We start from the raw sequence: 22,084 nt of genomic DNA, 5'->3' as shown, positions 1-22,084 counted from the left end.
ACTGCATCTCTCACTGCTCCTGCTTCTCTCACTGCACCTCTCACTGCATCTGTCACTGCTCCTGCGTCTCTCACTGCTCCTGCTTCTCTCACTGCATCTCTCACAGTATCTCTCACTGCATCTCTCACTGCTTCTCTCACTGCTCCTGCTTCTCTCACTGCTCCTGCATCTTTCACTGCTCCTGCTTCTCTCACTGCATCTCTCACTGCACCTCTCAATGCTCCTGCATCTCTCACTGCATCTGCTCCTGCACCTCTCACTGCACATCTCACAGTATCTCTCACAGCATCTCTCACTGCACCTCGTACTGCTCCTGCATCTCTCACTGCTCCTGCTTCTCTCGCTGCATCTCTCACTGCATCTCTCACTGCTCCTGCGTCTCTCACTGCTCCTGCTTCTCTCACTGCATCTCTCACAGCATCTCTCACTGCATCTCTCACTGCTCCTGCATCTCTCACTGCTCCTGCATCTCTCACTGCTCCTGCTTCTCTCGCTGCATCTCTCACTGCACCTCTCACTGCATCTCTCACTGCTCCTGCGTCTCTCACTGCTCCTGCTTCTCTCACTGCTCCTGCTTCTCTCACTGCATCTCTCACAGCATCTCTCACTGCATCTCTCACTGCTCCTGCATCTCTCACTGCTCCTGCATCTCTCACTGCTCCTGCTTCTCTCGCTGCATCTCTCACTGCACCTCTCACTGCATCTCTCACTGCTCCTGCGTCTCTCACTGCTCCTGCTTCTCTCACTGCATCTCTCACAGCATCTCTCACTGCATATCTCACTGCTTCTCTCACTGCTCCTGCATCTCTCACTGCTCCTGCATCTCTCACTGCTCCTGCTTCTCTCACTGCATCTCCCACTGCACCTCTCAATGCTCCTGCATCTCTCACTGCACCTCTCACTGCACATCTCACAGCATCTCTCACAGCATCTCTCACTGCACCTTGTACTGCTCCTGCATCTCTCACTGCACCTCTCACTGCACATCTCACAGTATCTCTCACAGCATCTCTCACTGCACCTTGTACTGCTCCTGCATCTCTCACTGCTCCTGCATCTCTCACTGCTCCTGCATCTCTCACTGAATCTCTCTCTGCTTCTCTCACTGCTCCTGCATCTCTCACTGCTCCTGCATCTCTCACTGAATCTGCTCCTCTCACTGCATCTCTCACAGTATCTCTCACTGCATCTCTCACTGCTTCTCTCACTGCTCCTGCTTCTCTCACTGCTCCTGCATCTCTCACTGCTCCTGCATCTCTCACTGAATCTCTCTCTGCTTCTCTCACTGCTCCTGCATCTCTCACTGCTCCTGCATCTCTCACTGAATCTGCTCCTGCACCTCTCACTGCACATCTCACTGCATCTCTCACTGCATCTCTCACTGCTCCTGCATCTCTCACTGCTCCTGGTTCTCTCACTGCATCTGCTCCTGCACCTCTCACTACACATCTCACAGGATCTCTCACAGCATCTCTCCCTGCATCTCTCACCACATCTCTCACTGCTCCTCTCACTGCATCTCTCATTACATGTCTCATCTCTCATCAACATAAATAAGCTGTGGATCAATTATTACTGTAAATTGTTTGTTAATTATGTATCAGCTGAGACATTGTTTTTGAAGTGATATCATTGCAGAAGCAGAAATTTTTATTCTCTATCCGAGGTTTGGAATATTGTTTTTGCTATTGTAGACTATTACTATTGATGGTGTGTGTTAACATTTGTAAATACTACAAAAGCAATCCATAATTTTGTTGGGAGGTTTAGCTTGTCTGTTAAGAAAATCTAAGAATTCTGGAAATGTGTTCACTGACAGCATATTGTTTGAAAACGACATGAAATGTGTGAATGGAATGGCCACAAAAGACCGATGCTGTTCTAATTATGTTTAGAGTTTTGAAAATCTGACAACTGGTTGGACAAACGACTGAAAGCGACTGAAAAAAAAACTGTAATCACCTGACTTCTTAAATATTTTTGAACTACTGTGGACAGTTAGGGAGATAAGACAGAGGCAGATTCTCTCATTCAACATCTCTGCAGCAACTGGCACATATTCTTAAAGACGCTAATCTATTAAAAGGACTATTAAAACGTTCTAATAAACTCTTCTAATATGGCATGGTAAATGGACTGCATTTATTTTCCACTTTTCAACTGACCCATGGCCACCAAACCGTTTTATGTATTGCCTCACATTCAACCATTCATTCACTTATTCATGCACTGATGTATATACTGTATAAAGACGAGATGTCTGTTACGATGGTAGACAACGTGTGATCACAATTATGAATATGGGGCTATAAGCATGAAGCTTGCAGTGTCAGAATGCCAATCCGTTAGTCAAGTCCGAAGCAAGATGCAACCCAGAGAAACAGGGCATACAGTAGATAGTCTGACAGCGGGTAAGGCTGTTCTAGCAATTCACACAAGCACGTTCGAGCTTCTGTATTTTGCATATGTATTGCGCACTTTTGTAAAGAACCACTGGAAAATAAATGACTTTTGAGTGATTCTTTACAAACGGTCGCATCAAATATGCAGAACACGGAAGCTTGAACGTGTGCGTATGAATAGATCACATTGGTTCTTGCACATTTGAGCTTCTTCTTTTCCTTTTAATGGAAATTGGGCAAACCCACATGAAGGTGCCTATGACAGCTGACATAAAATAAAGGATCGGTCTTAGGATAGACCATACTGATCAGCTTGGGACATCCCTATCTTATATCATGTAATGTATCATGTAGTAATGCCATTTTAATGACTGTGTTCTGTGTTTCCATCGGCATTGCAGAAATCATAGGACCCTATTATGACGTATTATCAGAAAACTCTGTTTCAGAGCTGCTGTTGTTTTCTCTCTGTCTTTCTTCAGTGTGGAGCCGGGCTGGCAGAGGGTCGTTCAGGTGGATCTGGAGGTGGATGGTGTCGGGAGCACGGTAGGCAGCAGGTCCATCTCTTGGGCGGTGGAATACCCGGGCATCAGGGCCGGCAATGAGGAAACCGAGACGCACATCCACCTTGCACAGAAAGACCTTGTTGGCATCGTGCCATTGGCTATGGTGAGAAAAACATCATATCAGCGGTCTCTCAGGGAGGTGCTGGGTCTCTTCGGGGAGTGCTGGGACGGACATTATGTGAAATGAACCGTCCGGGTTGTCGTGACCAGTTTTCGGTTTAGCATAATCTCATGTTTTAAAGAGCAATGATCCAGTTAAAATCTTAATGACACGGGTGATGAGAATCAAACATATTAAATTGCAGTTAATTTGCACTCTAATTTTAACTTCTACACTTCTTTTGTTAAATAAAATTTGATGTAAACCTCGTTATTCAAGACTAGAACATTAATGCCATTTTACATCCATTTATTGAATGATTTTTGATTCATCGGAAAAGAAAACTTGAACAAATAACATGAAAAATAATTGAAGAGTTCAGATGCAAAAGCCTCTAAATGCCATTTGAAATTTTCTTCTTTAATGATGATTTTTATGAAACTTGTATATTTAAGTTCAGTGATTTCACTTAAATGCCAATGATAATTACCTATTAATTGTTATTTAAGTGAAATTATTGAACTTAAATATACAAGTTTCATAAAAATCATCATTAAAGAAGAAAATTTCAAATGGCATTTAGAGGCTTTTGCATCTGAACTCTTCAATTGCTTTTAATGTTTTTAGGTGGTCTACGCTTTTATGTTGGCTTAATTAAAAGTTAATTCACCATAATTAGAGATTCATTTACAGGGATTATCTAATCCAAGGCTCTTATTAAAGCACGTTGTGTTTTTTTTTTTTTTTTTTTTTTTTTTTAGTTCACATTTAGTCACTTACCAATACCTAAAAAACATCTGAATTCACAAAATTGTAACATTAGTCTCTTATAATCATTATTAATCAGAATAATCAGTGGAAAGGAAATGTGCTTATTGATGTGAAATAGATTTTTTCTGTGATTATGAACACCATTATTTTCTGCGTGAAAGTGTATTCAAGCTCAGCAGTTGCTTTTCTATTCTGCTACATGTGGTATTAAGAAGTTCGGGGAATAATTCAGTTTGATTGTTTTATTGTATTTGAATTCTTTCGCTTCAATTGAATTGGCTTTAAACAATGTTATTTGAGTAATTTTAAATGATTGCAGTCTTGTGTAGCTAATTTCCGCTTGTGTGTGTGTGTGCGTGTTTGTGTGTGCATACAACATCAGCATTACCTCCGTTCTCGCTAATTCTTGAGTAGTAATTATACATCATACTGAAAAATCAATGCAAGCATCCAGTCTCAGTTAATGAGAATGACGATATAATAATTACTTAGCAATTAGATATGTCACTTAAACTCTCACTTAAAGGTTAAGAGTGCTGTAACGTTGAGGGTGTTAACAAATGTTTAAATTTTTCAAAAGACATTAGATCAATCTCCATTTATCTTTAACACATATTTCTTACATTTCTGAAATCAATAATGTTTTGACCATTTGTCTACGCAATAATGCAATCAATAATGGCATCACATTAGGTTTTCTTGAGTAAAGAAATCTCTGTACTTTCAAGCAATCAGTTCTTTATTTACCTTTGCATTGCAGCAGAAACAGTTTGAGGATCCAATGGAGTTCTGAGGTTTAGTCAGCTCTTTTTAATACTTTACATTGGTTAAATATTTGCAAAACCCATAGACAGATGTCAATGGTGTCCAATAATGATTTATGAAGAAAAAAAAAGGTTTCTGCCTGACAGCGACGATATGATGCCTCAACATATTTGCATTTTTGATGAGGTATTAGTGAAAAACAAACCCTGTGACGGCGTATAATTAATCACCCTCATGCGCCTTCTCATCTGAAACCCTGTTTGGCCATCAGAGGGATTGTCGAAGTCTTCAACAGCTGGGATTCAATGCTGTAGTGCTTGCTGTCACACTTCACTGTCCCCTCACTAATCATTTGGCAGAGGTTTTGGCTCTGCTAGACAAGGTTCCTCTGCCACTTGCTGCTTGTTGGTTCACCCCATAATTGTCTGGCACCTCGTTGTGGCATTTGTGGTCTTAACGAGAGGGTTTTGGCTGGGACGGGGCTCTTGCTCCAGACTCTGTAGGGCAGAGTAAGTGGTTTGGCTATCGCTTAGCTCCAGACGAGGTCTCAAGTGGAGGAGCGCAGGGAGTCATGCGTGAGCAAGCAGAAGGATTTCTCTCAAATAATTTTAGGGATTCTGAAGAGGGATCCGCTCTACTTTTGCTGGTTTTCCATGAGCTAAATTCTTGAGTTCCAGACAATAACATTCTTACATTTATAAGTATGTAAATAGGAAACCCGGGCTTAATAGAAATTATTTTAAGATATATTTACATGATATGATGATTGTTCAATTACATTGTTTACATATACGAATACTTACTGATAAAAGCCCGTAAATTATTTGTGGCAGACAAAATTGCTCTGAACAAAATCCACTAGTTACATGTTGTAAGTTAATTCGTTAATCTTGACATAATTCGCCTTTGGCTAAGCCACGCCCTAGAATGTAGATTGACCAATCACAGCGCAGCCAAGAGCGAGCTCCCACAGAGGTCCGACACTTTTTCACAGCGCTCCATTGACTTTCAACACAGGCGTCTCATATTTTTGGTCTCGGCAGTCTATTACTGTCGTAGTTTTATCAAAAATATGGTTAAACGTTGTGCCTGGGGCATTTGTAACACAGATACGCGTTTCCCAGAGAGGTTGGAGAGGGTGTCGGTTTTTCCCTTCCCAAAATCGAAGTCAAATCCTGACAAGTGTCGTCTTTGGATTAAACTGAATGGACGTCCTCAGTCAGCTAATCCCCTCAAAGATCAACAAGCACATCTTTTTTTTGCTTCTAACCTTACTGTTAAGTTATACTTAGACCACTTTATAATGTTTTAGGTGATGATTTCGGTTCTCATACAGTTGTTGATATGCTAGCACACGCTGCTAATAAATACAACGTTATACTCGTGTAGTCCGTTTGCTTTGTATGTAATAACGATTATAGAAGTGAATAGAGACCTACCCAGCTTTGCGTGAACAGTGTTGCTCCCTGATAATGTTAGTCCCAGCGTCTCGATTAGTAGGATATGCGGTGGTTCATGTTTTGACTGTGACCGTTAACGTTATGCTTTTGCCTCTTGGATGCCTTGTTGTTGTTTCATGCGTTTCACCTGTATGTCTTGAATATAGCCTTCGAACACATATGCAGCCCCTTTTGCCTACTTCTATCGGACAATTTATTTGCTGCTTTATAAAAGTTTGATAACATTTCAGCAGGAAGAGCTGTCACTGCATAAGCCATGTTGATACCAAATCAGAGCCCCCGATGGAGTTTGACGGAAGTAGCAACAGTAACTAAGGGGGGGGGCGGGGCTTAGCCAAAGGTGAATTGTAGTAAAATAATGTGTAAAACAATTGGCATCTTGATACTTGCTGCAAATATACAAATTTTCAAGTGAAGAAAAAACTGAACTCCATCAACTAAAAAGCTTAAAAAACTACAAGGTCTGTAAAATTAAAGATTAATTGAATGAATTGTTGTTTTCCAATTAATGGAGCTTCTTAATTGCATACATCTGAATTCTGAATGAATCCTGGAAGAATAAATTAAAAGTAAAATGAAGGACTTCAACATTGTTTTAAAAGATTATTATGGCAGACAAAACTGGTCCTGAAAATAGGAATATTGCATATCATGTAATTTAAGTATGGTTCAAATGATAGTGTTAATTTGGGTTACTTTATTTTGCAATACACCGTGCTAATTTACCATGTTAATTCGTTGACAGTCCTAATAATGGCTGGGTTAATGAAATCAATTAATCGATCTGAGTCCATCTTCCTTTTGATGAGTCGATATTGTCTCTTAAATCTGAAGATCGATCTGTGCTTTTTTTTCTGTTGAAGCGTGAAGAACACTTCACTAAACATTATAGTGCACCTGCCATCCAATAATCACAAGGAGCTTTGTTACTTTTGATATTAAAGAAAGTCTCAGCTCACGACAATCAAACTATAAATGTCATCTTTGATGTGCTGTCAATACAGCCCTCCTAATATACTCCACATACCTAATATATATAGTCATTATCAAACGGAAAGCTGAGCATCAGTGTTAAAAGGTGTTGTAGCTGGATGACACCCGGCCATTACTTCTGCCTCCTAGGCAAACATCTAATTAAACTCCACTTCGAGGCCTTTCATGGGTTTTCAATCCTTTGAAAAATGCTGTTCAATTGCTGTTGCTGTTTGTGAATCGGCACATTAAAGAGAAAATCAAACAGATGCATCACTGCTCGAAAAGTGCTGCCTTTCCACCTGAACACTGTTTAAGATATCAATAGTCATTAACACTCGACATTATATTTACAGATATTTCTTCATTTGATAATCTTTTCTCGCTTTTCTTAAAGGGACAGTTCAGATAAATAAAAGTTGTTCAAAATAAAAGTTGTATCATTTTTAAGTGAATTGTTGGTCAAACAGCTGATCTTGCTGACAGCGGTGTTGTTGAGGTAGCCTGGCTGATGATGAAGAGTTTGCAAGATGTCCAGGAGATTGCATGCTCCAGAAACGTTTTCTTGCGGAGATGGTGAGGAAGCAGGAGAAGCAGTTTAGCCTGTATGATTGTAATCAGTGAGGCGGTGGGTGGTAAAAACCGAAATCTTATTACATGGTATTTTGAGCTATGTTATCATTCTATCGCTTTATCTTTTTGGGTGTACAGCATTCCCTTTAGCCAATCAGATTGTTGTGCTTGACTTGATTGTGATGGCATTCATCGTAAATTGAATCGTATTAGGGGTGTAACGGTACACAAAAATCACAGTTCGGTACATACCTCGGTTTTAAAGTCATGGTTCGGTACGTTTTCGATACAGCCAAAAAAAAAAGAAATGCCAGTGAATATTTTTAAATAAGAATGAGTTTTCCTACATCCTGAAACGTTCAGGTTTATAAATGGGGGTCATCTTTGAAGGGTGAACAAAAAATGTTTTGGTCATCACATTAAAAATAACATTTAAATATATGTTTATTTATATATTATTTGAGTTTTGAAGTGCTGGAAAAAGATGTCTCTTGAAAGCAATTCACCATTCCAGCCAAACTGATTACAGTTAGTGTTACTTAATCCATGGTGAATGTATCTGGTCTCTGGACGTAAAATATTACTAGTTCATTCACGGCACAATGTTTCTCCTGGTTTCCATGTCAGCGCTGTTTGATCTAATAGAGATCTGCGGTTAATAACGGAGAAATGTGAATACTTCTCACTAGATCTCGCAGGGATGTTATTACTTCAATGGCGAATTCAAATGATTTCTTTACTGGATCTCTTAGCGCAGGGGTCTCAAACTCAACTTAACTGGGGGCCACTGGAGGTAGAGTCTGGGTCAGGCTTTGTGGATCAAGTATTCCACAAAAAAAAGTATTCAAGTATTACAAAAAAGGAGCACAACTGATCCAGTGTTCTTAATCTTTATTATTAAAGTTTCTTCTGAACTGTTCCTCTGAATTTGGGTATTCCTTTCTGTACATGATTGGTTCTTCATGAGCTGTCCTTCTGACAGTTGAAGTTCATTTTACAAACTTTATTTGTCTTTTCCTTGTACACATCTTTGTGATGCTTCATTTTACAAACATTCTTTTACTTTTCCTTCATAACACATCTTTGCGATGCTTATATTTGCTCATGTCCTTTTTTATACAACATAATATGATATTGAATGTTTGGTAACACTTTACAATACGTGTGCACTAATAAGCATTAATTCATGCTTAACTAATGCACAGATAATACTGAATTAATGTGCAACTAATGATTATTTAAGCTATTCGTTAATGATTACCACATTAGGAACTAATTAAGAGTCTGTAAGGTTAATGTATTAGTCCATACATGAATTGTTATTAATTAAATATGTAATTGTGGATTAATTCCATAATAACTCATTTCTTTAACTAATAGCGTTAATTAATATGTTAATTACCAGAATGAGCCAAAGCCTTGTATTTCAACTTCCAGGTAATATGACAGGTATACATGATTAATTACTTCATTGTTAGTGCAAATTCATGTGCAAATTACTACAATTACTAAATGACTATAGTTAATAATGATGTGCCTCATCAAGTAAAGTCATAGCATAATGATACCTTTGCAAATCATTAGCTAATGATTAATTAAAGCAGACAACTGGAAGTTGAAGTGCATAGCTTTGACTAATTGTGGTAATTAACACATTAATTTACACTATTAGTTAAGAAAATATGTTATTAAGGAATTAATACACAATGACACATTTAATTAATAGCAATTCATGTATGACTTAATCTATGAATCATATTGACTCTTTATTAGTTGCTGATGCAGTAATCATCAATTAATGGTTTAGTTCGTCATTAGTTATACATTAATTCATGATTATCTGTGCATTAGTTAAGGATGAATTAATGCACATTAGTGCACCCGTATTGTAAAGTGTTACTGAATGTTTTTTTGGAAGGCACTTTTCCATTTATTATACTTAAAAAAAAAAACAAATATTGCTTTTGAAATACAAATATTTGCAGTCATGTCTGTCGTCTTATTGAATTCTTTCTACACATGTCTCAGGCAAACTACTGACTTTGCACAAATCAAAGCAAACCTTATCAACTTGTTGGACACATAGCTCAAAATGATTATTCTCAAATTGTATTAGAGCAGGGATCTCCAACACATCGCTCGCGAGCATGGCCTGATTGGTGGTAGCTCGTCAAGAGGCCTGTTCACATATCTCGCTCACATATTTTGTGCGCGCTCAAGTTCGTTATATTTGGCGTTATATCTGTAGGCGCGTGACAAGCGCGGTCATAATTGAAGCGACGCACTCATTTTTCCAGGCGCAGTATGTTTGTACTTCGCGGTTGTCTATGACAACTATTGACAACAAACCCACTGTACACTGTCACGAGACTATGGTAGCCCATAAGGGATAATGAAAAAAAAAACACACAAAAAAAAAATGCGGCACACGCAACTACGGGCCTCACTCACATTAAACTTTAATGTCAAGTCAGGGGCCACAAAATGCAAAATTTGATCGAGATCGGTTGTGCATTTGTGCATTTGATGTTGTGCAACGTTGTGGTGGCCGCGCCAGTGCAAATTTTGTCGGCAGGAAAAATGGTCCAAGGAATCGTTCGTTTTGTATGCGTACCAAACCAGAAGCCTCAAACCGAAGCGGTTCAATACGAATACATGTACCGTTACACCCCTAGCAATTATGATCATTTATTTGCAGTAGATATTTTCTTGATCTAATAACGTGTCCCACCAGCAAAATCACTGCCTCTGTTTATTCTTTCTCTGAGGCAGGCGTCCTGAGGCCACCGTCTTGACGTTGAAGGACCTGTACTGTCTGAGAAATTGTGTAATGAGAATAAACCTGTTCTTCACTCCAGTGAATCATTTAATCATTAAAGTCCTGGATCCCATCATAAGAAATCTAGCTCCTGGAAGCAGTAATTCATTTTTTAACGGCTCTAGGTGAAAACTATAGAGGTGAACATGTGAACCAAAAGCCATTGTTCTGAGAGAGCCACGTCAGTTAAAATGCTAATCCACTCATGGGCCAGTGTGGAAGTTCCCCCCTGAGCCAAGCGCTCTGGCGGTCGGATGTCAGGTGAGGCGCGGTGATGTACTGCTACCGACCTTTAGGAGGTTACAAGCCCCCCTGTAGGAGCTGATCTTTGGAGCCCAATGACATGAATTAAGCGGAGCGTGAAGAGCTCAGCGTACCGAGGCATCGTGATTCTGCCACGGACCGAGAGAGTCCCACACCGAGGGTCACTGTAATCTCGATTAATCACCTCCAACAGATGGCCTCCACTGAGAGAAAGAGAGAGAGACAGCTCAGGGCGGCGTTGACAAGAGTGTCGCCCCAGCTTTGCTGCATCAAGCTTTCATCAGTAATTAGTTTTAATTAGGCTAACAGGCCACATTGTCTTTGAGTCGTGATACGGAGCTAATAGGGTTATGAGGGGTAGAAATAATCCCTTTAAACGCATTAATCTGAGAGTGACCTCTGCGCAGGTCACCGGTTTTGAACGTCAACAATCAGAAATGATTCATAGCTCCGGTGCTGTCGGTCTGTATTTATGGATTTTAGCTTTCTTGGTCCCGTATCTGTCTTCTCTCACTCTCTTTATTTTAATTTGGTGCATATTTTTCAATTAATGGTGTCCTTGCTGTTAATCAATTTGAACAAAAGGACATTTAATAGCTTCTCTAAAGCTCAGTAGCTCAAATGCGCTGCAACAGACCTCTGGGACAGACTGAGCGAGAGAAAGAGAGAGAGCATCAAGGGACAGATGAAGAGAGCTGAAGTTTTATGAGAAAATTTTCCACTTTGAAAAACACACTGTGAGAGCGGCGGAAAGGCTCTCAGGTGTACATCGGCTGCCTGACAGAGACTGAATTTGTCATCTATTTCAATACCGCGTGGCAGAAATGACTCAGAGGAATGGAACGAGGGATGACAAAAAGAGAGAAAAATCAGCCGAGTCTTATGAGTGAAGTGAACGATATTTCCCTCCAATATGTGGGTGTCTCCTGTCCAGTGTGTGTGTCTGGAAAATTATGTGTTATGTGGGTCATGTGAAGATAGATCTGCCGCTCAGTAATTGAGGCAGATCAGATTTGTCAGCACAGCAGGAGACTGTTCTTTGAGCTGATTCTCTCCCACCCTCTCTTTCTCTCACACGCACTAATTTTGTCATTTATTAGTCCAATGTGTATATATACTGTATATACACCGTTGTAATGAATAGGAATCACAATCTATATATATATATATATATACAGTGGTATGAATAAGTTTTGGCACCCATGCTAAAGTTGCCTAAAAAGAGGAATAAAAAATCATCTTTTGGATATTAATAATAATAATAATAATAATTCGTTACATTTATATAGCGCTTTTCTGGACACTCAAAGCGCTTCACATAGAAGGGGGGGATCTCCTCAGCCACCACCAATGTGCAGCATCCACCTGGATGATGCGACGGCAGCCATATTGCGCCAGAACGCTCACCACACACCAGCTTACTGGTGGAGAGGAGACAGTGATGAAGCCAATTGGTGTATATATGGGGATGATTAGGAGGCCATGATGGACAGAGGCTACTGGGCAAATTTGGCCAGGATGCCGGGGTTACACCCCTACTCTTTCGAAAGACATCCTGGGATTTTTTATGACCACAGAGAGTCAAGACCTCGGTTTAATGTCTCATCCGAAGGACAGTGCTCTTTGACAGCATAGTGTCCCCATCACTTTACTGGGGCGTTAGGACCCACACAGACCACAGGGTGAGCACCCCCTGCTGGCCTCACTAACACCTCTACCAGCAGCAACCTGGCTTTCTCAGAAGGTCTCCCATCCAGGTACTAACCAGGCTCAGCCCTGCTTAGCTTTAATGGGCAACCAGTCTTGGGCTACAGGGTGATATGGCTGCTGGCTAAGATATTGATCTTAATGCCTTAATTAGAAAAATGAAGAAAACTCCAACCTTTAAGGACACAAATTTTCTTTGTGAATGAATAATGTATCATAAATAAATAAATGTTTTTCCTTAAAATACAGGGATGCATAAGTCAGGGCACCCCTATGTTAAATTCCCATAGAGTCAGGCAGATTTTTATTTTTAAAAGCCAGTTATTTCATGGATCCAGGATAATATGCATCCTGATAAAGTTCCCTCTGCCTTTGGAATTAAAATATCCCCACATCATCACACACCCTTCCACCACACCTAGAGATTGGCATGGTTTTACTTCAGTTAGCCTAATAGCTGGTTTGATTTGCATTGAAAGATGATCTTATGGAAAGTACCCCATGCCATATATTGATAAGATTCACTAACTGCCTGTACACATTTGGTGCATTTTGAGCTAGAGAGATAAAGTTGAACTCACACAAACACTCACTAGCATGTCAAACTGAAAAACTGTTCACTGCTCGCTCCTTTTTTTAACTCAGTGTTTAAAAGGACTGTTGCAGAGCCAGTTCCTGCCCTCGACTTGATGGTCCGCTCTCATGAAAGTAATTTTGCTCTTGGCTCAATGTCCAGTTCTGCCAGCTGCACATTAATAACCAGTAAAGATAACATGTGTTTCAAACTCAGAGCACTCACACAAACAACCCATTCTACTGCATAATCAGATAGTTGAATTAAAAAAAAAAAAAAAATAGAATGTGTTTGCTGCCTTTTCAGAAAAATTGTGCTTTGAAGCATATATATAGTTCTTTTGGAAAGCGTACTGGTTTGGCATTTAAATGCACCAGTTTAGTGGTTTGGTTTGGGTTGTGTGAAAGTATTCAAAGTTTTGGTTTTATATATAGTTTCAAAGTTATAGTTTAAAATATATATATATATATATATATATATATATATATATATATATATATATATATATTATGGGTAAATAAACTGAACACGGAGGATAAAGACATAACCACTTACCCTTCTCTTCTCTTCTCTTCTCCAACTCCATTATCTCCACACCTTTCCTTGTCCCTAGTCTTCCATTATTTTCCTTTTTTTACATTTTGTGACATGTTCCATTTGTCTTTTTCTTTGCCTTTTTCTTCCCCAGTTCCTTTCGTCTCCATGCTTTCCTTGTCTTTCCTATTATTGCCTGCCTCTTCCCCTTTGCCTTTACTTCTTTTTCTTTTCTGTTTCCTTATTTCCTATAATTTTCACTTCCTCCTCCTTTTCCTCACCACTTCCTCTTCCATTTCTCTCCTTTTCCTTTTCCTTTTCTTTCCTTCTTGTTTTTAGTTTCTTTCCACGTCATCGTTATATTTTTATTTCCCTTTCCACTTTTTTCCCTGTATTTCCATCCTTTTCTTACTTCTCCTTTCCTTTTCACATCCTTTTGATTCATTCCATCATTTAATTTCCTCCTCCAGTTTATCTTTCCTGACTTTAATCTCCCTTTCCATTCCACCTTCTTTCCTTAATTTTCTTCTTTTACTTTGCTTTCCTTTCCTTGTTTACTTGCTTTCCTTTCTTTTCCATTCCTTTCCTTCTCTCCTCTTCCCGTAGGCTTTGATTTAGACTATGCCAGTGTATCATATTACATTTCTTAGCATGCTGTGACACACATTCTCTCCACAATGACAACTCTGAAATATGAATCCCCAGTGCCTAATCCATTAGTCTCTCTCCTCCTCTTTTGCTTCCCTCTCGATCACTTGCTCTCTAGTTGAATCAGCATGAAAAAGTACAGTTAATTGGAGCAACCATGGAGTTCATATGTGCCATAATAATGCAGGTAATGTTAATGAACAAGGCTCTCGAACACTGATTAATAATTTCCCATTCACACACATTTCTTAGACTCAGTTCATCTAAATCATAGCATGCAATTCACAAGCATTTCAGTGTGTGTAAGTCAGTCAAAAACACTCTTTTGATTGTCAGGTGCTTGGTGCTCCATTAGTTTCTATGATGAGCACTTCAGAAGTCTTAAGCAAATTGAATGAAAAAAAAAAACTAATGCGAAGATGCGCATTGATTCAAAACCCCTTCAAGCTTAATAGAGCAGCAGTTTAGCCGTTTCATCCTTAGATCGTAGCTCAATTCATGTTGTCTAAAATCATTTCCTGTTTCCTGCATACAAAAGCGCACCAATAATCCAAAAAGGAAATTATTTGTCCCCTCCGTCAAAGAGCGAGAGACAGAGAGTCCTCGGTAAATCTTCTGCAGCAGCATCTAAATCTGCCCTCTATTTAGTTTTCATTTGTTTGTTTGATTATTTATTTATGCATTTATTTGTGTTCACACCGTGCTTTCACCAGCATCTCTTGTGATGGACTGAAGAAAAAGCAGCTGACAGCCGCGCCAGAGGAAACAAGAGATGAGATTACAGCATGTATGTGTGTGTGTGTGTGTGTGTGTTTGCGCATGGACCAATTGTGGCAAAATATGTGAAAGGATGAAAAGAGAATGACAGCAATTATTCCAACCCACACAGCTCACTGGTCCCCTCCTAATGCCATCCCGCTGCAGAGCTCCTGTTCCGCTGTTGCACCTCTCTGAATGCCAGACCAAGACACATGCAGAATATTAACATCGCTGATACTGAGTGAGATTTCAGATGCAATTTCAGATCTGTTTAGTGGCTGGAACATCAGAACACAATTCGGAAGGCGTATTTGTTTTATCATGTTTTTTGTTTTTTGTTTTTGCAGTGAACTAAAAAAAATGATTCAGTTGACTTGGTAGTATTCATACAATCAATACAATCTTGTCTGTCTTGAACTTTTAAAAGAAGTGTCACAAGGGCAATGAACAGAATATGAATGAAATCATCGATTGAGAATATCTGCATTTTATCATAGCAAGCAATTTTTTTTTGAGACCATCTGTTTGTTGTGCTAAGTTAAATAAATAACTGGTTCTTTGAATAACTAAAGCATTTTCTTTACTTAAAAACGCCTCGGTTACGACTGTAACCTCCGTTCCCTGAAGAGGGAACGAGACGTTGTGTCAATTGACGCTAAGGGAATGCAACACGTGATGACGTCTTGAAGCACATGTAAAATCAGTCCAACTTGATGGTCTATACCATAGACTGTGCAGTTTGCACAGTGGACGCAACCGCAAACCCCCTTGATGATTGATATAGGTGACCACTAGGGCTGGGTAATAAATATCGATTTCTCGATATTAATCGATTCTCATTTTTACGAACCGATATCGATTCTTAAGTCTCAAGAATCGATTATTCATCCTGTTTCATTTGAATGAATGGGATATTGTATTGCGGCTGCGCGCATCAAAAAAAAATCGCAATAATCTTTGTCCTTTGTTACTATTGATATGAAGCAAAGTCTCAATTTTCAAATTACGTCCATTTTCTTTAGAAATTCAAAAACATAAATAGAGTTTTGGCGCTGTGGCGTGAGATCGCTCTGGCGCAGCTGATGAGAAGCAGCAGCGCTGATCTCTCTTCCGGCTTGATAATACCAGTCACAGCGCGAAATAAACATGAATGAGCATCTGAAAGTGTGTTAAAAGATAGAGTACAACTTATCGAAATTCGTATCATGTCACATTGATTCGCTCAATCAGCGTTTCAACCGTGGAAAGACGGCAGTTAAACAGCTTGTAATCAATGTATCGTCATATTTACCTCAGAAAACCCACATAAACTCGTTAGTCAGCTAGGAAAAAATAACTACAGAGAGGAGCATTTTGCTAAATATATAGCCACCATTTAAATGTTTATATTTCATATAATCTTCTTATTATAAAAATAAATAAAAGTGTAATTTAAGTGATTCATTCATTATTACCTTCATATTTGAATAAATCTGGCAAGTTTTTTTTATGACAGCCACCATTTAAATGTTTATATTTCATATAATCTTTTTATTATAAAAATAAATAAAAGTGTAATTTAAGTGATTCATTCATTATTACCTTCATATTAGGCTAATGAAGCCTAGTAGGCTACAACTAGACTCCCATAGTTTACAGCATTAGTTAAGAGATTTGATTCCCTTGAGAAAAAATGCCATTTATTGTAACTGATATCCAAAATAATCGATATTGAATCGAATCGAATCGTAATCGAAATCGAATCGAATTGCAAGCTTGTGAATCGAAATCGAATCGAATTGTGAAATTTGTCTCAATACCCAGCCCTAGTGACCACTGATGTGTGGACCAACACATGGTGGCCCCTGAGGTCTAGGAGGACAAACTTGAGAGCAAGAAAGACGGCCATCCTCTCTGGGCAATTGATATGCCAGGAAAGATGATGGTTCCCCCACAGCCAGCGCCCTCGAGTGCTGACCGTGCATGCTCCTCACCCAAACAAGCAACACAAAGAACATGAGTGTCCCCACCCGTTAAATAACGAGGGAAGGATTGCACACACATTTTAAACTGCTGCTTGCTCGCCATAATGATATATAATGAAACAGACAACACCAAATAGTTTCACATAGAGCGCTTGTGAAGACAGAAGCTGCCGCAGCTGGGTTTGAACCAGCTTATGTAGTTTCCTTGTTCATGACGTAACCCGCTCTGACGTCCCGTCACGCCATTGGACTGATTGTACATGTGCTTCAAGACATCATCACACGTTGCGTTCCCTTAGCGTCAGTTGACGCAACGTGAGTTCCCTTGAAAGGGAACTACAATGTTTGTATAATGTTTTATGTATTTGAGGACCTGACAAGAGTGTCTTAGTCTGGCATTTGCTGCCTAGTCATAGCCAATACAGCCTGTGCTTAGCACTTTATCTTTCATAACACAAGATTTGGAGTGAATGTATTAAACGACTGGAAAAACTGAGCACACACATTGCTACAATAAACTTTTCAAGTTGATGAAAACGTAGTGCGAACTGCCTCAGGGCTTGTTTATAACACGTCATGCATTTTCTCTGATCGATTCCTATCTGATCGTGAAAAGACAAGGTGTAAATGCCCTCCGAAACGCTTTCGAGACAGATTTAAATCACTCAAACCACTTCAGGACAAATGTAAATGTGTCTGGTTGCTAAAACCACATCTGTAAATTTTACTCTTTCCAAAATGTAAAAGAAATGCCATGTGTTATGACATGTTTATGACTGTGCTACTGCAACATGCATCGCCACAGATGAGTAGCTGAATATCTCTTCAGTAAGCTGACGTGTAAACTGCCGCAAACGAAATGTGAAAATAAGTCAGTCGCAGAAGCTCAACGCACAATCGCCTTAATTAAAAGTAGAGACTAAATTACCTTGCCAGTGCTGATCCTGCCACTTCTTTTTTTATTGCAGTAATAAGTATATGCAACACATATCTGTTGCTTTCGTTGACGTGAACTCCGTTAAATTCGTATATAGCTTGGGAATTGAATTTCGCATTTACACTTGTTTTTGCGGAGACATTATGTGGCCAAGTGTAAAAGGTACCATTTTAACAACTCTGTTAGCCATCCCAACAGTAAAAACCAGCCTGTTCTCATCCCAAGACGTCATGTAATTGACGCTTTTGACCATACGTCAACATCTGACGTTTTAGGGCACCCTTTAACGTTAGTTAGATGATGTTATCTAACCCTAACCCTACCCCAGACCTAAACCTACCCACGTCATCTAACGGACGCTAAAGGGTGCCATAAAACGTTAGATGTTGACGTATGGTCAAAAGCGTCAGTTAGATGATGTCTTGGGATGAGAATGTGTTGGTAAAAACATATGAAGTGACCAGGTGTAAAAAGGCCTTCAGATCTGGCCGTTCTGATGACTGACAAAAAACAAATCTCCGACATTCGCTGGGTTGGAAAAAATTATTTTGGTAAAATGTTGATTTCAAATATTTTATGATGATCTCAAGCCCTCTCTACGATGATCTGAACCCCCCACCCCTGGCACGCGATTTAAATATCATCCACATCTCATCTTCTGACCATTCCGGCAAAAAAAAAACAAGAAAAACAACAACAAAAAAAGCTTTTTAATAGATTAAACCATTCTCAATGTTGGAATAATGCCAAGCAGATTCTTAGGCTGTAACTATGCAGTGCTTTGGCATTGACACTTTTGTATGTATCATTGTCACCTCACACTGACCACAACATATTAGTCAAAAGTGATAAGCAATAAAGTCGTATTACTAGTAATTGCATTTATTTTGCATGTATATAGTGCTTTACTACTGTTTTGTTTTTTTCTCAACCACCACCAATGTGCAGCCTCCACTTCCTAAAATAAAAACGTCTTTACTCATTGTCGCAGTTGCTCTGATGCTCTCATCCATGCTTGCATAATCTTTTTTGTGCTTGGCCCCTTAATTGCTGCTTGGAGCTATACTTGAAAATGAATCAGTTCAAAGCAGTGGTTCATTTGCAGTTTGAATACCACTTCAAAAAAATAAAAAAAATAAAAAATCCTGTTTGTAGATATAGCCCATCATCTAATAGCATAAATGATTTTTGTTGGTGCCCACTGTGCCCTCTGGTATTGACTCTAGTTAGAGTGTTACCACTAGTGTCTGAGTGTGTGGGTGTGTGTGGTTCAGGTTCTTGCTGAATGAGCTGCAACTGTATAGATTTAAACTGAGCAGAGAGCTGAGAGGAAAGAGGAGCAGTGGCATGGATCAGAGGGCAGAGGCAGAGAGGTTAGGTCCCATAGGAGACAGTCCTGCCGTGGGTGACAGGCCTGGCTTCGATCTGTCTGTTTAAACTCAGAAATCCCACTCAGAACCTGTCTTCCTCCTGGCACTTACTTTTTCAACAGTGTGTTAACTGGTGAAAGGGATCGGTTTCAACCATTTCTTCCCACACCTTGTTATTCGCCCATTTAATCCATAGTGGAATCAGTTAATCCATAATTCATTGAGTCAAGGATGAGATCCCTGCTTATTTAATGTGAAGCACAAATAGCTGGTTCTAAACTACAATTGGTCATTTGTATCCAAAAAGCTTGAAAGGAAGAAAATTGAATCTTTTGTGTGGTGGGATGAAGAGCAGAATGGAGAAAATGGAAAAGGGAGGGTTTAAAGAGGAAAGTAGAAAGATTTGTCTTTGTTGCATTCAATATAAAATAACAAAGGGACAACAAACCAGGAGCAGGCAGGAAAGTGATGCTGAGATTTTTGAAAAGGCCATGGCCTGAATGTACAAGCCAAAGCTGAGATTGTGACCTGAGATTGATCCTGTGGAGATGGTCAAGATACAAGAGAGGAAAGCTGTTCTTGATCTCACCTCTGGCTGTTTCTTACTCATAACATTGTGGATATTTCCCCTAAAGTTTTCTATATTCAATATGGTCTTCTCTGCAAAAGGTTTTGGGTTAATACACTGAGCTAAGTATAGATGAATACTAAAACAATTTTTTTTTTAAAAAACATGGCATACCAGCCTAAAGTGGTCAATGAAGTTTGTTTATGAGACAATCGAGAATCAGTCACGTTTGATGCCCCATACAGTAGTAGATGGAGAGGAGGTAAAGATGACTTAACTCATCACTTTTTTATCATCACACAAGGCTTGGATGGGTTGAGAATACTTTTCTTAAAAATGAAAATTATGTCATCATTTACTCACGCTCAAGTTGTTGCAAACTTGAAAGAGTTTCTTTCTTCTGCTGAACACATAGGAAGATATTTTGAAGAATGATTGGAACTTTGGTACCATTGACTTCCATAGTATTTTTTTTCTAAAATGGAAGTCAATGGTACCAAACAACTGTTTGGTTCCAATCGTTCTTCAAAATATCTTCCTGTGTTCAGCAGAAGAAAGAAACTCATACATGTTTGTAACAATTTGAGAGTGAGTAAATGATGACAGAATTTTCATTTTTGGGTGGAGTATCCCTTTAACTCAACCAAGTCCCAGCCATCTTAACCAAAGTATTTCCACATCAGATTAAAAGACAAAGAAAGAAAAAAGAGACCCCTAATATGATTGCATCTTTGTTTCTCAAAATCACATTATATCTGACAGTGACTTTATATTATATTTAGCAGTGCAACTTTATATCTCAAAATTGCAATTTCATATCTCGCAATGTGAATTAATTTAACACACGACTAGGTGCAACCAGTTAGAAACCAAGTAAAATCATATAATGCTTTTTATGTAAGCTTTTTTCCACTTCAATATTTAAAAACAGGTAAGTATGCCTATATATCTCACAGTGTGACTACATATCACGATTACATCTTTGTTTCCCATAATTACAATTTCATTTATATCTTAAAATTGTGTTACTCACTTTATCTAGCAATTACAACTTTTTATCTTACAGTGTGACCAAATGTATGGTTTTTATTGTTTTATTTTGTTTACTCTGAGGTGGAAAGTGGCTTTTATTGGTTATAGCTACCGGAATAAGTGATATATGTGTCTCGGTATAACCTTGATATCTATGAAATGTTCCATTAACCTAATTGTTGATGTTGCATTACATGAAAACAATGTCCTTAAATGTGATTTATATAAACAATCCTATTCATGTTACATGCTAATCAAACACTAGAGCAGTTGGAAATGATGTATTAGCACTACCTGAGATTTCTAATCATTAATAACTATTGAGACACCCCCATCCATCCCACAGAGAAAACAAGAAGTCTGACATATTCTCTCTCTCTCTCTCTCTCTCTCTCTCTCTCTCTCTCTCTCAATTCAATTCAATTCAACTGAGCTTTATTGGCATGACTGTAAAATAGCACAATATTGCCAAAGCAATAGTAATATATAAACATATATGTAGATAAATAAAAGTGAAAAAAAAATAAATAAAAATAAACAACAACAATAAAAAAACATTTCCATGTTATGCATAAATATACCACAATAGATTAAAAAAAAAAGATATATATAATAAGTACAGAGAGCAGTTTAATGGAAAAGAGGGTTCATCCCTTCTCCCTCATATGATGGCAGGAGGACACGTACTGCGCTGCCAGGTGAACACACTCTTCTTTTTCTCCCAAAATATAAGACAGTTTGTTTATGGGGCTCACTTGTTGGAATTGAGGTACAATCTGTGCTATTTGTGTGAAATAAGCGTCTCTGATGTTTTTATACTTGCTGCACTCGGTGAGGAAGTGCAGCTCGTCCTCTACGGCCCCATCAGGGCAGTGCGGACACACTCGGAGCACTCTCTCTCTCCAGCTCTGCTTATGTCGGCCCGTCTCCACACACAGACTGTGGTCACTAATGCGATACTTAGTTAGGAGCTTTCTCTGACCATAGTTACCGATATCAGTCAGGTATGGAGCCAATTTATAATCTGACTTTATTTTGTTGAAATATTTTAGTTTATTTAGTTGTGTGACCTTTATCTGCCAATCGTGTATGTATTCTTCTTTGGTTATTTTCCCTATTTCTTTTACTTTTGAGTGTCTGAATTGAATTGATGAGTTGAGTTGGTGTTTTTCCACTAAATGTATCATGGGGTACATGCTCTCTCTCTCTCTCTCTCTCTCTCTCTCTCTCTCTCTCTCTCTCTCTCACACACACACACACACACACACACACGTTCCATGTCTGCCCTGTTGGCTCACTG

General features: G+C 39.0%; 1 protein-coding gene across 3 annotated transcripts in view; it reads left to right on the top strand.

The window, feature by feature from the left end:
- Positions 1-22,084, top strand: part of LOC120479909 (transmembrane protein 132C) — a 468,276-nt gene that overhangs the window by 360,903 nt on the left and 85,289 nt on the right. For all 3 annotated transcript variants that reach the window (XM_089119453.1, XM_089119452.1, XM_089119450.1), the window contains one exon: positions 2,885-3,071. In XM_089119453.1, the coding sequence (XP_088975579.1) occupies positions 2,885-3,071 (187 nt within the window). The remainder of the gene's footprint in view (positions 1-2,884; positions 3,072-22,084) is intronic.

The sequence above is a fragment of the Pimephales promelas genome, chromosome 14 (assembly GCF_988280905.1).
Source record: "Pimephales promelas chromosome 14, fPimPro1.hap1.1, whole genome shotgun sequence".
Taxonomy (NCBI): Eukaryota; Metazoa; Chordata; class Actinopteri; order Cypriniformes; family Leuciscidae; genus Pimephales; species Pimephales promelas.
The sequence above is the reverse complement of the archived record's forward strand: the minus strand, read 5'-3'. Positions and strand labels throughout refer to the sequence as shown.